This window comes from Piliocolobus tephrosceles, chromosome 6 (assembly GCF_002776525.5).
Source record: "Piliocolobus tephrosceles isolate RC106 chromosome 6, ASM277652v3, whole genome shotgun sequence".
Lineage (NCBI taxonomy): Eukaryota > Metazoa > Chordata > Mammalia > Primates > Cercopithecidae > Piliocolobus > Piliocolobus tephrosceles.
The window spans coordinates 3,685,032-3,697,939 of NC_045439.1; the positions used below are offsets into that span (position 1 = coordinate 3,685,032).

The following is a 12,908-nucleotide window of genomic DNA, read 5'->3' on the forward strand; positions in this document are numbered from 1 at the left end:
AAGTAAGGATGAGTAAAGATATTAGAAGTCAATGAAAAACTAAGTTTCAGGGGATAATGTTTTAAATTACATGCAGAGAATTAAAGACAAATAAGCGGCCAAGAGGACAACCACAACCTCACACACAGACCACAATGACTGATGGTGAGGACAGAAAGCAGGCAGCACTGGAGTTGGTCATGTCTCGTTCGCAGGCCGGAACAATACCTACACGTACAGCTCCAAAAGCAAAATCCAAGTTCAAAGGCCCCAAACTAAATATCACTGTAAAAGAAGGCTCCTAAAACTAAAAGGCTAATTTTTTCTAAATTATCTGTGGTGGTTGCCGGGCATGGCGGCATGTGCCTGTAGTGCCTGCTCAGAAGGCTGAGGCGGGAGGATCACTTGAGCCCAGGAGGTTGAGTCTAGCCTGAGCAACAGAGAGACCTTGTCTCTAAAAAAATAAAAATAAAAATAAAATATCTGTAAGGGTAATTTATTTTCTTTTTTTTTTCTTTTGAGGTAATTTCTTTTATTTTCTTCCTTTTCTTGCTGTCACCTAGGCTGGAGTGCGGTGGTATGAACACGGCTCACTGCAGCCTTGAACTTCCAGGCTGAAGTGATCCTCCTGCCTCAGCCTCCCAACTAGCTGGGACTACAGGCATGCACCACCACACCCGGCTAACTTTTCTATTTTTTGTAGAGACAGGGTCTCGCCATGTTACCCAAGTAGGTCTCACCAGTGTGGCCCAGGCTGGTCTCGAATTCCTGGGCTCAAGCAATCCTCCTGCCTCAGTCTGTTCAAGTTCTAGGACTATGGGCATGAACCACCTGCGAGGCCTGTGATGGTAATTTCTCATCTGTGACCATATCTGGTCCGTTCACACTGAGCTGTGGACAGGCAGGAATCCCCTGTGTATTCCACACACAGGCCTATCACCGGAAGTGGCAAGAAATAAGTGAGACTGCACATTTGGAAGGATTGCGAAAACCTTTGATTAGAGTTCTTGATTTAAACATAAATACCTTTACTTCACTTGCTTATATATGGGCATAAAAATAGTTAAATTCTATTTTTATCCTAAAATTTAGATATGACAATTATAAGTTAATGGCAATTCTACAATATTTATAATAATTATATGCTGATAAAGAAAAATTATGTAAATTCAGTTAAATGCATTAAAGATGATATTTGAGGCAACTTTTAGTAACTTGCCAATTAACATTTGGCATGCAGATTTAGGGGAGCAGCTTGCAGGTTCCAATGCTCAGATGCTGGACACACGCGCCACTGGTTAGCACAGCGGTCATACACATGCTGGGAATCCGAGGCCACTGCCTATTTAACAGCCCACTGCCTAACTTCACTCAGCATCAGGTTTGAGAAGATGTTTGCTTCCACACAGAGAGAAATGTATTGCTGAATGGCAACAACAGATCCACTAAGCAAAGAGAGTGCTAAGAAAATTACAATGAAGGGAATTGTGTGATTAAAAAATGGCACCTATGCCAGTGCACTTTGAGGAGCTAAGGAAGGGCAAGACCAGAAACTACCAGGAGTGCAGAATCTGGCACTCTGAGCTCTGTAACTTTCTTTTTTTTTAGACAGAGTCTCACTCTTATCGCCCAGGCTGGAGTGCAGTGGCGCGATCTTGGTTCAATGCAACCTATGCTCCCCAGGTTCAAGCGATTCTCCTGCCTCAGCCTCCTGAGTAGCTGGGATTACAGGCACGTGCCACCACACCCAGCTATCTGTATATTTAGTAAAGACGGGGGTTTCACCATGTTGGCCAGGCTGGTATCGAACTCCTGACCTCAAGTGATTCGCCCATCTCGGCCTCCCAAAGTGCTAGGATTACAGGTGTGAGCCACCACACTCGGCCTGAAACTTTTATTCCGCAGTCTTCTTTAAGCAGAATTTTTACTCTATTACTTTACTTACTGTTTGCTACAGTTTTAGACAAAAATATACTGTATTTTGAGGTCTCGTTATTAACTAAATGAGAGACATCTCTAATTATTTAAGAAAATTCTTTCATAAAAGTTTAGTTTCTAGTCAGCTACTCAGGAAGGCCCTCACTCACAGCTGAGGCATATCGATACCTAGTACAGCAAAGAGGTGGACTGGATTCCTTTCACTTTCTTCGAGGCCTCCATTACTCTAATGATTTGTTTTATGTTCCCTAGTTCCATGATTTTAGTTGAGCTACACTGTAATTAGAATTTAAAAACTGGAAACAAAAGTACATCTGCTGACAAAAGGGTGCTCCAAGAGCTGGAAAGCCCGGGGAAAACCACAAAAGGGAAGCATCAGATACACCAAGCAAAAGGCTCTTGCCACAAGAAAACACTAAACATGACACACATGGAGAAAAGCAGTTCAACATCAAGCCCAGCAGGGCAATTAAAGATATCGTCCAAGTGATGCCAATAAAGGGAGAAGAGCAAAGATCATGAACAGACAGGTGTGCCCTGCTGATAAGAAAGCTTTCTGAAAATCCACATTCATGCAAACATTTCAGCATACTGACTCTGTTCCTGATACCTGATGCCAAATGTTCCACCGTGGGAGAGGGCCCACAGTCAGCACCCTGGGCAAGTAACAGGAGGCTGGATTCTTACCAGACAGACAGGCAGATCACAGTCACACATGAAAAGCCCCCTTAGGACAGGGAGGGAGAGACACACAGACCAGGTGACTCAGGCAGACTCCTAGGAAAGAACCTGATTAAACCACAGTATAAGACATGGTCTTAAAGCCTTGGAGAAAACAATAGTCATTTGGGGCCCAGCACTGTCAGTATCCCTTGGTTCAGAAGAGTTAGGAATTTTAAAAGGTATTCATTCAACCCTTACTATATGCAAAGACACTGTGCCTCTTTTGGCCCAGGACCAGAGTCCTGCCATCTGGACAGGAAGCAGGGAGAGGAGCCAAGGGCTCAGTCCACTCGACATGCGACCAAGTGCAGGCAGCACTTCTCCAGATGGAGGCTTCCCCTAGGCCACACCTGCCACACGGGGCTGGAGCCCTGGGGCTGTATAAGGGGTAGAAGTTGCAAGTATGATAAGGTTCATCTTCCTGGAGTGTCAACTGTATTTGAAGAAGTGAAAAGCATAAAACATGGCCATACTGAGAAGCAGATTATGTTTCAATCAATTGTTAGAATAAAACATGAGATTTCAAAAAACACTGGATCTGCCAGGCGCTGTGGCTCAAGCTTGCAGCATACTCTGGGAGGCGGAGGTGGGAGGATTGCTTGAGGCCAGGAGTTCAAAACCAGCCTGGGCAACATAGCAAGACCCCGTGTCTTTTAAATTAAAAAGACAAAAAGAAAAAAAGAAAAAAAGAATCAACAACACTGGATCTCACATCTGTGCAGATGTGTGCCTCCTGGTGGGGCACCACGCAACTCTGAAGTACCTGTGCTGAAAGGCTGAGCCAGAAAGTGATCAAGCCTCTATATCCACCCAGAGGCAGAAGAACATGTCCAGTGGAAACAGCAAAGATTAGAATGGGGGAACTTCTGACTACTGAACAATCAGCCTGGATTTTCCAACAAATAAAATGCAAGGAAAAAAGGGATGGGGAAAAGTATTCTATTGATTAAGAGACTTAACAGACATATCAGCTAACTGCAATTATTTGGACCCTGCTTCAAACAAACTAAAAATACCACAGACTATTGGAGAAAATTGAATGGTACTATGATGACATCATGATTATAAATGAAATTTAAACAGCAATTTTCTTGACACTTTTCAACTTATCAAAAATAGTTATGTATTAAATCTCACTTTGGATGCAAACTTTCCAACTTCTTATACTTATTTTTAACATTCTAACATATGAAAGATTTATTATTATTATTATTTAAAAGGACAGGGTCTTGGTCTATGGCCAGCCTGGATGGCAGTGGCATGATCCTAGCTCATTGCAGCCTGGAACTCCTAGGCTCAAGTGATCTGCCTGCCTCAGCCTCCCATGTAGCTGGGACTACAGGCACACACCACCACACCCAGTTAGTTATTTTATTTTTTTAGACAGGGTCTCACTGTGTTGCCCAGACTGGTATCAAACTCTTGGGCTCAAGAGATTCTCCCACCTCAGCCACTCAATCACAAGTTAGAGACTGAAACACAGAGTATTTTATTTTCTTTCAAACTCCTAGAGAAAGATGGTTAAGGAACAAATAGTTCTTGTATTAAAAAATGCAATACTCCATGAGGCAGGTCACACCCCGAGGCTGCCTGTGCCTTCCCTGCAGTGGGGCGGGGCACCTTCTAGTGAAGGGTAGGGCTGAGAGATTTCAGAAAGTAGGCCTTGGACAAAGAAGTGCAGGCCACTATTCTTGGATTTCTAACTTACTCACTCATTCCTGGACCATGAGGTACGATGTCTATTATTTTCAGTTTAATACTGGTTTGAAAAAAAATGAAAAATAAAAATAAGGTCAGACACAAACCAAAACAAAGTGCCATGTATGTAGAAAGTCAAATACATCTGCTGAAGAATGAAACTGCTAAAGCCAAAAATGAATATGTTCAGGATGTTTTACAATTTAATTACTTGATTTTTATGCAAGATGAAAAAGTAACAGCTGAAGAAAGAAATCTACACAAATTAAAACTTTTTAGTGGCATACCTGTGTGTCATATGCTTTAAGGAGATATATGGAAGCTTGATCAGGAAGAGGACTTCAATAAAAAAAGGAGCAAAGCAACGCCAGCCTTATCCTTCTTTAATTACTGTAGCGGAGTCCCTTACCTAGAAAATAATAATAGTTGGTCAATTCTCATCTGGAAAAATTTACAACTTTTAAAAATGAAATTTCAAGGCCAGGCGCAGTGGCTCATGTTGTAATCCCAGCACTTTGGGAGGTGGAGGAGGGTAGATCGCCTGAGGTCAGGAGTTTGAGACCAGACCGGCCAATATGGTAAAATCGCATCTCTACCAAAAACACAAAAATTAGCCGGGCGTGGTGGCACACACCTATAATCCCAGCTACTTGGGAGGCTGAGGCAGGAGAATAGTCTGAACCTGGGAGGCGGAGGTTGCAGTGAGCCAAGATCATGCATGCCACTGCACCCCAACCTAGGCGACAGAGCGAGACTCCATCTCAAATAAATAAAAATAAAATTTCAAAAGGTAAATTTCTGTAATATGAAGAAATTTAAGAATAAAACATGATTAACTACTGTATATGCATGTGCTTTGGGGATTTTCCACATTTTTTGAATGGAATGTGCATTATAAAATCTGATTTTTTAAAATTGCTTTTACCATGAGGTATTACTTACTTATAGAAAAGTATAGGAAACACATGTATACAGTTTCATGAAGCTATTACATAAATACCAGTCCAACTACCACCAAGGAATGGAGCATTGCTAGAACTCCAGAAAGGCTGGGTGCCTCTATCTGAGCCCAAACCCCTTCCACTACATACGTAAGTAAGTACTAACTTAACAAAATGACTTTGTTTGATTTGTTGAGGCAGGATCTTGCTCTGTCACCCAGGCTGGAGTGCAGCTGTGCAATCACAACTCACAGCAGCCTTGACCTCCCGGACTCAAGCAATTCTCCCATCTTAGCCTCCCAAGTAGCTGGGACCACAGGAGGATGCCATCATGCCTGGATAATTTTTTTTTTTTAGAGGCTGGATCTCCCTATGTTGCCTAGACTGGTCTGGAATTCCTGGGCGCAAGTGATCCTCCCACCTCAGCCTCCCAAAGTGCTGGAATTACAGGCATGAGCTACTGTGCCTTAACTTTTATGATTTATCATTTCCTAACTTTTCTTTCTTTTTCTTTTTTTTTGAGACAGAGTCTTGCTCAGTCGCCCAGGCTGGAGTGCAGTGGTGCGATCTCGGCTCACTGCAAGCTCCGCCTCCCAGGTTCCCGCCATTCTCCTGCCTCAGCCTCCCAAGTAGCTGGGACTACAGGCGCCCGCCACCACGCCCGGCTAATTTTTTGCATTTTTTTAGTAGAGACGGGGTTTCACCGTGTTAGCCAGGATGGTCTCGATCTCCTGACCTCATGATCCGCCCGCCTCAGCCTCCCAAAGTGCTGGGATTACAGGCGTGAGCCACCACACCTGGCCTAACTTTTCTTTAGAGATTTATCATCTTGGTGTGCAACCCTACCAAACATAATTTATCTAAATACCAGAAGCAGATGAAAATAACAAAATCATACTACATATATTCTTGTCTTGCTTTTTTCTTTGCCTTTTTTGTTGTTGCTGTGTCTGTAGTTTATTCTCATTGCTGTGTAATATTCTCCTCAGTAAATACGCCATAATTTAGTTATCCATTCTCATCCCCTAGGGTGGTCTCTACTTTGGAGCAAATACAAACACTACTAAGATTTTTCTGGTACAGCTATCTCAAGCACTTTAGGCATGTATTTCTCTGGTGTAGATACCTAGAAGTATGATTGCTAGCTTATACACTAAAGCCAAACTATTTCCCAAGGCAGCTGTAATGTGCACTGCCATCAGAAGGGTATGAGAGAGTTTCTGTTGCTTAACTTTTTCAACAATTACCAGATTTTAATTCCTGCTAACTGAACAGTGGTTAGAGACAGGTGGGAGACACCATGCCTGGCCCATGATGGAAACTGACTACGTAAGCCTGAGTGCAGTGGCACGCCTGTAATCCCAGCACTTTGGGAGGCTGAGGTGGATGGATTGCTTGAAATAGGAGTTCGAGACCAGCCTGGGGAACATAGTGAGACTCTGTTCCTACAAAAAATAAAAAATTAGCCGGGCATGGTGGCACATGCTTGTAGTCCTAGCTACTCGGGAGGCTGAGGCAGGAGGACTGCTTGAGCCCGGGAGACAGAGGTTGCAGTGAGATCACACCCACTGCACTCCAGCCTGGGCACTAGAGTGAGACCTTGTCTCCAAAATACATATAAATAAAAATTTTCTCATCAAATATTATTTTCTTTCTATCTGAATTTCCTTTAATATTCCTTTAGTGCCATTCTGCTGGTGATAAATTCTGATGTCTATTGGCCTAAAAATGTATTTTTGTTTTTGGGGTTTTTTTTGAGATGCAGTCTTGCTCTGTCGCCCAGGCTGGAGTGCAGTGGCATGATCTCAGCTCACTGCAACCTCTGCCTCCCGGGTTCAAGTGATTCTCCTGCCTCGGCCTCCGAAGTAGCTGGGACTACAGGCACCTGCCACCACACCCAGCTAATTTTTGTATTTTTAGTAGAGACGAGGTTTCACCATGTTGGCCAAGCTGGTCTCAAACTCTCGACCTCAAGTGATTTGCTCACCTCGGCCTCCCAAAGTGCTGTGATTGAGCCACCATGCCTGGCCTAGAAATTTCTTTACTTTTGAAATAAATAAAAATTTATCCTTCATTTTTGAAAGATATTTTTGCTGGATACAGAACTGTAAGCTAACAGGTTTTTTTCTTTCAGTACTTTGAAAATGTTGCTCTGTTGTCTTCCAGTTCACACAAGATGTGATCAGGAATCACTGTTATTAGTAACTTTGTTCCTCTGTAATGTGTCTTTTCTTCTGGCTGCTTTGAAAGCTTTTGATCTTGATCACTGGTTTTTTTGCAATCTGATTATGAGGTACCTTGGATTTCCTTGTATTTGCTCTGTTTGGAGTTTTTGAGCTTCAGAGTTTGCAGTTTTCATCAAATTTGGAAGATTTCCAGCCATTATTTCTCCAAATATTTTTTCCATTCCCTCCTCTTCTCCTTCTGGAACTAAGTTACACATATCTTAAATCAGCTGACTTTGTCCCACAGGCTGCTGATGCTCTGTGATCTCGTGTAGTCTTGATGCTCTGTGCTGTGCTTTGGAAAGCTTCTACTGCTACGTCTTCAGGCTCACGAACTCTTTTCTTCTGTACTAATAACCTGTTGTGATCCCTCCACTGCATTATATATGTGTATATATATCATTTCACTATATGTAAATTTATTTTATTATATATTTTATTACATAAATAAAATATTTTTATTTATTTATTTTGAGATGGAGTCTCGCTCTGTCACCAGGCTGGAGTGCAGTGGTGTGATCTTGGCTCACTGTAACCTCCACCTCCTGGGTTCAAGTGATCCTCCTGCCTCAGTCTCCTGAGTAACTGGGATTACAGGTGTCCACTATCATGTCCAGCTAATTTTTGTATTTTCAGTAGAGATGAGGTTTCGCTATGTCAGCCAGGCTACTCTTCAACTCCAAACCTCAAATGATCTGCCCACCTCAGCCTCCCAAAGAATTAGGATTATAGGCATCAGTTACTGTGCCCAGCATTTTATATATTTTATATATTGTATTTTCATCTCTGGAAGTTTTATTTCAGTCTTTTCTGAATCTTTCATTTCACTCATTATGCTTATGTTTTTCTCTACATTCTTGAGTGTGCAATAATTTATAAGTTATTTTAATGTCTGTCATCCCTTGTCATTCTGGGGTCTGTTTCTCTTGATTTTCTTCCTGGTTAATATCACATTTCCTTGCTTCTCTGCATACCTGGTAATTATTTATTAGACGCTAGACACAATTTCTTTTTATATTTTTGGGTGCTAGTTTTATTACATCCTTTTTAAATACAGTTGGGGCTTTGTTCTGAGAATGTAATCAAGTTATCTGTAATCAGGCAGGGCAAGTCAGGAGGAGCAGCCTATTGGTCTATGGATAATTCAGCCCCACCGCTGAGGAATCATCCTGACTCCACAGATGAAAAAGCTGCTCTGAACCCACTCTAACAAAGATGAAAAGGCAACCCTTCAAAGGATCTACCTGATACCCTACCACCTAGGTAGTGGGAACACAAACTATTTCCAGTCCTGTGCAACTGATGTCCAAGAAGTGCTTGGCCTTCTCCTTTTTGGCGGTTCTGCTCCCAGCCTTGAGGTGCTTCCTCTCAGGCATGGCAGACCAGGACGCAGCCAACGCCTCGAGGCAGTACTTCTGCAGATCTCTGGAGCTCTCTCTCTAACCTGCTCCCTCCTCTCCTATGTTTTCCTCCACAAATTCTCATTGTCTTGTCCTCCCCAATTTCTGCTGTTTCATCACTTTAGTGAAGCCAGTGGGTTCTGTCTGACTTCTTTCTTCCTGCCCTGAAACATGGAAACTGCCTCACGAGACAAACTAAGGCTATTTGTGTCAGTAAAGTTTTATTGGAATATGTCCACATCCATTCACTTACATACTTCGGATGAAAGCAGGCACAGAGCATAGCAGAGTAGTTGTGACATTAACAGCATCTGGCCCACAAAACCTAAAATGGCTACTATACAGCCCTTTATAGAAAAAAAGTGCAGTCTCGTGCTGTGGGGTACGAGCTGGAATATACTGAGTCTTGTGCTGTGGGGTATGAGCTGGAATATACTGAGTCTCGTGCTGTAGGGTATGAGCTGGAATATACTGAGTCTCGTGCTGTGGGGCATGAGCTAGAATACTGCAGGGCTTGTTTCATTTGTTCCCCTTATTTCAAGGAACACGGTCCTAACCAGACTTCTGTCAAATGTATGAAAACTATTACTTCATATATTTTGTTTGGTTTTCAAGTTGTTTAAGACAGAAGTCAATTTGGGACTAGGGTGAGGCAAGTGTGATACTTGCCTTAGGCACAAATTTTAATTGAGTGCCAAAAAAACTCAGTAATAGAGATAAAATCAAAATTAATGAAAAAATCCAGGAGGTACAAAATACCACAATTTTATATACAATATCAATAATGGTGTCATGCCAAGCCATATTGGAGCTTGAGACAAAAAGAAAAATCATTAATACTGATCCTGTCTTTAAAATTTAGGTTTTGGGCCAGGCGTGGTGGCTGACTCCAAAAATCTCAGCACTTTGGGACGCTAAGACAGGAGGACTGCTTGAGCCCAGAGTTTGAGATCAATCTGGACAACATAGTGAGACACCACTCTACAAAAAACTAAAAAATTATCCAGACGTGGTAGCAGGTGCCTGTAGTCTCAGCGACTTAGGAGGCTGAGGTGGGAGGATCACTTGAGCCCTCCTAGCTGTACTACCATAGCTGTAGTGAGCTATGATTGCTCCATTGCACTCCAGCCTGGGCAATAGAGCAAGACCCTGTCTTAAAAAATAAAAAATAATTTTGTTTTTCATCATGGATTTTTTTGTATCAAATTTGATTTTTTTAAAGTACTGCATTAAAATATTAATAATCTTGATTACTGAGATTTTGGGTGTCCCTTTAAATTCTGCACTGAGGCAAATGCCTCACTTGCCTTACCGTAGTCCTGGGGGGGCGTAAATCACCTCTAATTCCATAGTGGTGGAAATGGAAGTCTCCAGGAATAACTTGCTTACTAAGTAGGATTAGACTAATACCTTATCACTATAAGAGTTTATCACAACTGCCAAACTTAATGTTTTCATTCTCAGAGACATGTTTGAAAAAGAGATGACTTCAATGTGAAACATTATGCTCTAATTACTTCTCACTATTAGGAACTAACAGTAAGGAATGTGCATGTTTCAGAGGCAATCATTAGATGTGTATCAAATGGATATAAATTAGTAAACAAAAGCACTATGTAGACATGAAGATACTATGAGAACATAAAAACTTTCTTCTTATTACTAAATAAATACAGACACACAAAGATGTTGTGACTGCAAAATAACTGAGTAATTATATAGTATCTGGGCGACACACTGACAGTATGAAGTAGACCAAAAACAGCCACCTGCAGCAACTGCTGCCAAGTCAATTTCTTGACTGGTGAAAGTAAGTGCTCAGTCTCCAAACACACAAGTTCAACTAAAAGCAAATAATGGCTGGGCACGGTGGCTCCTGCCTATAATTCCAGCACTTTGGGAGGCCAAGATGGGCAGATCACTTGAGATCAGCAGTTTGAGACCAGTCACGCCCACATGGCGAAACCCTGTCTCTACTAAAAATACAAAAAATTAGCCAGAAGTGGTAGTGTGCGCCTGTAGTCCCAGCTACTCAGGAGGCTGAGGCAGGAGAATCGCTTGAGCCCAGGAGGCGGAGGTTGCAGTGAGCGGAGATCACACCACTGCACTCCAGCCTGGGTGACAGAGTGAGACTGTTTCAAAAAAAAAAAAAAAAAAAAGGCTAACCAACCAATAAGCTTCTCTCTTGGTTTTGCAGGATTAGCATCCTTTCGAAATTAGCCTGCTCATTTTGTAGGCATTCCTAACTCCCAATCCTACCTCATCAATATGCCAGGAGGGCACTGGGCAAGCAAAAGGACTCATCCATATGACAGTGAAAGCTTCAACCATGAGCCAATTTCCACAGATTCTCTACAGTGTTCATTTCATAGAAGGCACTGGTGCAGGAAAATGTTTTCAAACGTACTGACAAAAAAGGTGTTTTTAAAATAAAAAATGTTATGGTATTAAATTTAGCGGGGGAATGAAGATTATGAAATTTAAAGGGGTAATTATCATGAAGAAATTGTCTAGAACTCAAGGAATTCAACGTTAACGATCAGACGCCATCAAATTCACAACATACCCACTCCAATACACACTTCCCTTGGCATCTGCTGCTTCTGAGACAGCCTCTGGGTGTGAGTCGACCCTACCCTGCTGGCTCAGCATCCCCTTCCTCACCAGGAGTGGACTTGCAAACTCTGCTCCAGCCGCAACGACTGTCTCCTTCTGGGTTTTTGTTCTTCCACTGTCTGTCAAACACTTCATCTGCAAGACTCCATTCAAGTATCTTGACAACTACTATTTATCACTAGACTTATGGTTTTCCACTAAACTTTAAGCTCCTTTACAGCAGGGATCATGCTAAATTTATCCAGTTGTCTCAATGCCTAGCAGGATAGCAGGCACACCCAGCAGGTACCACTTGTTTGTTGAATTCAACTCCTGCAAGCATCTTTTCTCTAACTCTCCCTTGCCAGGGAAACTGACCTTACCTCCCGAAATCCTGGTCCTATAAGGACACCCATCACAACACTTGCAAGCCTGTACTTGCCTTGCTTCCTTCTCTTTCTCCTATCTGACTGTAAGCTTTCTGAAGACAGCAATGTGTCTTGTTCAGGATTGTATACTCAGCACTTACAATGGTGCTGGTCACACAGTATGTATTTGACACATATTAGTCTTAGTTATTAATTTACTTCTTGTAGTTATTAATTCATTCCTCACAACTACAAATTTGCCTGTTACAGAGATGAGGAAACTAGAATATGAAGATTCAGCAGCTTCACAACATGATACGTCACTAAGCAGCAGAGTGGTCTACCTCGAGTCAGTGTTCTTAACTTCTATGTCTGTTATCACACTGCGACTGCCTCAACAAAGGCAGGCTCACTGACTTGTGCCGTAAGAATCAACAGTCACGCCGTTAAATCAGATTTGCCATTTGCACGCTCAAATTATTTCAGAAAGATCATTCAATGCTCCAACTCTGCTGGCCAGGGTCTGGATTGTTGAGTAACTAGAACAATTACATCGATCAATTTGCCCAAAGTCAGAGCTAACAGGACTAAAACCCAGGTCTCAAAGACCCAGCAATCTGACCACAGTATTTTTGCTGGCTTTGACACCTGTCAATTCAAACCCTGCACCGTTATCTAATTCCTTAGCAAGAGGCAAAATATGCATCTCAAAATTTCCAAAATATCAATAAAGCCCAATAGATGCATCCACCCCATTTTAAAACCAAGTATCTTTTTTTATTGTTTTGAATTTCAGCACTGACATAGCCAGAGTTTGTTTACTCCCTTAGGACTAATATATGACATTCATAAACTGATGTCCCAGGCAGCACCAGGGAGCTGAACCAAATAAGGCTAGTTCCTGACTTCAAAGAAGATTTTAAGATCTCGGCTAGGCTAAAATAAACTTTATCACATCATTTAAATTATTGTTTGGAGGCCAGGCACGGTGGCTCACACCTGTAATACCAGCACTTTGGGAGGTCAAGGTGGAAGGATCAC

The 12,908-nt window shown here is 42.1% G+C and overlaps 1 protein-coding gene across 7 annotated transcripts in view; it reads right to left on the reverse strand.

Annotated features, from left to right (window-relative positions):
* The window catches only part of TRAF3 (TNF receptor associated factor 3), a 131,086-nt gene that overhangs the window by 58,162 nt on the left and 60,016 nt on the right, over window positions 1-12,908 (reverse strand). For 4 of the 7 annotated variants that reach the window (XM_026455224.1, XM_026455233.1, XM_026455226.1 and 1 more), the window contains one exon: window positions 4,626-4,747. The exons of the other annotated variants lie outside the window; for them this stretch is intronic. In XM_026455224.1, coding sequence (XP_026311009.1) covers window positions 4,626-4,636 — 11 coding nt within the window. In that variant the 5' untranslated portion in view covers window positions 4,637-4,747. The remainder of the gene's footprint in view (window positions 1-4,625; window positions 4,748-12,908) is intronic. 7 annotated transcript variants of the gene reach the window in all.